Source organism: Poecilia reticulata, linkage group LG14 (assembly GCF_000633615.1).
Source record: "Poecilia reticulata strain Guanapo linkage group LG14, Guppy_female_1.0+MT, whole genome shotgun sequence".
NCBI lineage: Eukaryota > Metazoa > Chordata > Actinopteri > Cyprinodontiformes > Poeciliidae > Poecilia > Poecilia reticulata.
Window position 1 is genome coordinate 3214030 of NC_024344.1, and position 3724 is coordinate 3217753.

Consider the following 3724-nt stretch of genomic DNA (forward strand, 5'->3'; position numbering starts at 1 on the left):
CATAGCATCACCTACACACACACACACACACACACACACACACACACACACACACACACACACACACACACACACACACACACACACGCTGAGAATTGGAGTCAATCCAAAGCAGGCGTCTAAGCAGTGCTGTCTGATGTCTGCCTGACCTGTGTCACTCTTCATTTGCTCCTTCACCTCCTTCTTCTCCCTRCGGAGGGAGATCAGGGTGTTTCTCAGCTCCTCCTTTTGCTTCTCCAGCTCCTCTTTCTGCCTCAGGTACCGTCTGGCGTCTTCCTCTGCGCGCATCTTCCCATAGCGGCCGTACGGATTTACATCTAAGGGGGAAATAAATGAACAGGCATTTGAATAGGCAGAGCAATTCTGGTAATGCACCGAGGGAAGACGTGGTATCAGTCATCCAGCCATCATGACCTGGAGGAGAGAGCCAGCTGTGGCAACATTTTCTCCCATCAAAATTTTATGCAGCAAGGCCAATGAATTATGAAATGAAAGGTGACTCACTGGAGGCGTGCCTCTTGATGGTGGCCTGTTGTTCGGTTTTCTCTGAGTCCCTGCTGGAGAAGGAGGCATGACGTCTCACCTGACCTGTTTTGCTCTCGATATCTTCGTCCTACATTAAAAAAAAAAAAAGATTAATAGTTTTAGTGACTTTTCATTATGAATTTTATTGTTTTTACCTTACAGTGCAAAGCAAAGGACTTTTACCAGCTGGAGAGAAACAAAGCCCAACGGGTTGCAATCAAAATTTATGATAAAACCTACAGCATTTGTCCCGTTACAGATTTCTTCTGCTTTTTTTGTTTTTTTTTTGTTAATGAAATTTTAGATCAAACAGTCAGAATACAAGTAAATTAAAAATGCAAACTTTAGATATTTAGTTGKAGAAAATAAGTTTCTCTTAAAACTTATTCTAAATCAGTATGAACAGATGTAAAAGAGGTAATAATGGTCATTAAACCAAGTTTCATTCTTTCAGACATTCAAACTTGCTGATGGCTTCCAGACTGCAGGTGCTGTTGATGTTAAATAATGTTCAGACATTTTCTTTCAGGGTTTTAAGGTACAGAGCAAAATTCATTGCTCCATCAATTCCAACAACTGGGGCTTTGCTGCCTCAGCATCTTTTCTCTACTTATGGTTAAAGTCTCTTACTGTGGTTTGATGGAGTCCCAAAGCCTGAGAAATTACTCTGTTACTYTTTCCAGACAGATATATGTCAGTGACAATGTTTTTCATCTGTATTTAAACTTCTYTTAAAGTCTTTTGGCCTCAATCATGTTGTCAGACGCGTTCCGTTTAAGTCTGACAGCAGTTTTGTCAGCGTAAGGCGAGTGAAATTAAACTCAGCTTCCCAAAAAATKTWGTTTATTTACAAAGRACTTCTTCAATAAAAGCCAGGTTGGTTTGGTGATGTTTTAAAAAAATCCCTAAAGCCTGTTCAGATTATGTCATAAAAACAGTTTCATGTTGTCTCACCGCAATGCTTTCGTACACTTCGTCATACGTTCTGGAATCTATTGATGCACTGCTGGAGGAAGTAGCAGTGGTTGTAGCCCACCTGCAGGAGGAAAGAATAGAGGGACAGTTACTACTGAAGTTACACTCCAAGGGAAGGAAGTTCTTGGTAAGCGCATGYAGGAGCACAGATAGAAGTGACTTACAAGAAGGAGTGTCTGGCAGCTTGCCGTATGTCGGTGAGTGTGTCCACGTCGATGTAGTCGTAGTGCAGCTCTTCAGGGAGGGTGCCGCTGCCGGTCTCGGCAAACAAAATGCCCAGCCAGCGGCCAAGATCTTCAGAGGAGCTCGCCTAATGGATAGAAATATAAATATCTTGATTTAAAAAAAAATSTTTTTGGCTGATCTGTACACRCACWAACTTTATTTCCCATCTGGATCTATGATGATATGAGGAAAGTTGTGAAAAACTCATCAGTCCACCTACATATAAATTCCTATGGCAGATAAAAAGCTGTTTGAGATGTTTTACAGCTGCTTCAGTGTAGAGAAAACAGACTTTTATAACTAACTTTACCAGATTTAACGAGAATCTAACACATAAACATGTCAAACCATTTTAACGTAACATAAATAGAGCGCCTAAAATAGCAAAACAAATGATGCCATTATAAATATGTATGAATTAAACATGTTACGTTTAAAAGAGCAGCAGACTTGTTACCAAAATAAACTGATAAGTCACAATTCACTAATTATAAGGTAAATTTCTCACTTAAGATTCATAAAATAAAACAGGTAAAAATATCCAGCTCTGGAAAAATGAAGAGACCACTGCACTGGTGGTCTCATGTGTACAAATAAAAACTAAAACAAATTGGTCACGCCACCAGTTTGGCAGTATTTGAGATATTTAAACAAAAAATGAATCAATAATTATCGACAATTATCAATATGGRCTGATATGAAACGCTCATATTGTGATAAGTTTATCAGCCACATCATCCAGCCCTATTCCATGACATACAAGAAAAGTAAAATCGATATCCCAAATATAAGAATTTTACCTCTAAAGCTGCAAGCTCATTGCCCGCTTGCATGATATGAAATGAGAAGGGATGTTTGGGTCCGAGGCCCCCAGGCACCACCTCCGCCCCTTTAAGAGGCACCACAATGACTGGAGGCCGCTGGTCGCCGGGATCCTTCTGCAGGTACAGGTTTCCACCTCGGAGAACACACCAGCGCTCCTTCCAGCAGCCGCTGAGACACACACTGAGATAACCTGTGGAGGGGAAAAGACTTTGTGTCAGATAAGCTGCATCTGCCTATTAATCTACGGCACCACATTGAACATCCTCAGCACTTTGTAAGAATGTCTACCTGTTCCTGAGGAAAGTGCTGGGCCACATTTTGGTTAATTTATCTCATGCATTYCTTTAAATTGCAGTATAGTCAATCAAATTTCTGATTTCTTAATCCCCTTTTAATAAAATAAAAAAAAAGTGCAAATGTAAGGTCAAATCGTCAGTAAATGAGAATCGACCAGGCGATCATCTGGCATGCTGAGATTGTGTCCTCACCACAGCGGGGGTTGTCATGGTGCCCAGAAGATGAGGGAGGGTCTCCTGGTAACGGAGGCTTCTTTTTGGAGAAAGTGATGATTCGATTGATTTTCTTTCCCGCTGCTCGGCTCATCGACCCCGTCAGCTCTGAGAACGCGCCCCGCTTCGCTCTGTCTGAAACCAAACATGTCACTCAGTGACTATCAGCTGTCAGTGGTTCATATTAATATAACTCAACACTTTCTGCATCAAAAATACAAAGAGATAACAATAAAATGTTGATACGAATAATCAAGCTAATTGGAGAGTTTGATGTAAATCAAGCATTTCGGGAACATGTCTGATGAGCTGAGACGATTCCAGTGTGTTTGCACGTTTATTGTGAATGGACCAGGTGCAGCAGCAGTCTGTTCGTCCAGCTTCCTATGATGTCAGTGAGAGACAATTAGAGGAAAAGAACAGGAAGGATGTCATATCTGCTCGTGTCTCGCTTCCTGTCTCTCCCTTTCTCTCTCTCATGTCTCTTCAGGCTCAGCGTTGCTCAATCAGTAAACAACACTGAAACAACATGACTTTGTTTGACTTATCCATCGTGTATATCCTGGGTGTTTCCTTCCGAATTCAGAGGACAGAAAAACAAAAATATTTATTTTGCTTTTGATCAGTCCCTTGAAAGCATATGTGTGTTTTCTTATAACTTTTTC

General features: G+C 41.0%; 1 protein-coding gene across 1 annotated transcript in view; it reads right to left on the bottom strand.

Annotated features, from left to right (window-relative positions):
- LOC103475696 (actin filament-associated protein 1-like 1) overlaps nt 1-3724 on the bottom strand; it is a 15269-nt gene that overhangs the window by 973 nt on the left and 10572 nt on the right. The window contains exons 7-13 of the mRNA XM_008427500.2: nt 3039-3194; nt 2526-2740; nt 1665-1810; nt 1480-1561; nt 505-613; nt 150-317; nt 7-11 (exon numbers count right to left, since the gene is read on the bottom strand). Coding sequence (XP_008425722.1) covers nt 7-11; nt 150-317; nt 505-613; nt 1480-1561; nt 1665-1810; nt 2526-2740; nt 3039-3194 — 881 coding nt within the window. The remainder of the gene's footprint in view (nt 1-6; nt 12-149; nt 318-504; nt 614-1479; nt 1562-1664; nt 1811-2525; nt 2741-3038; nt 3195-3724) is intronic.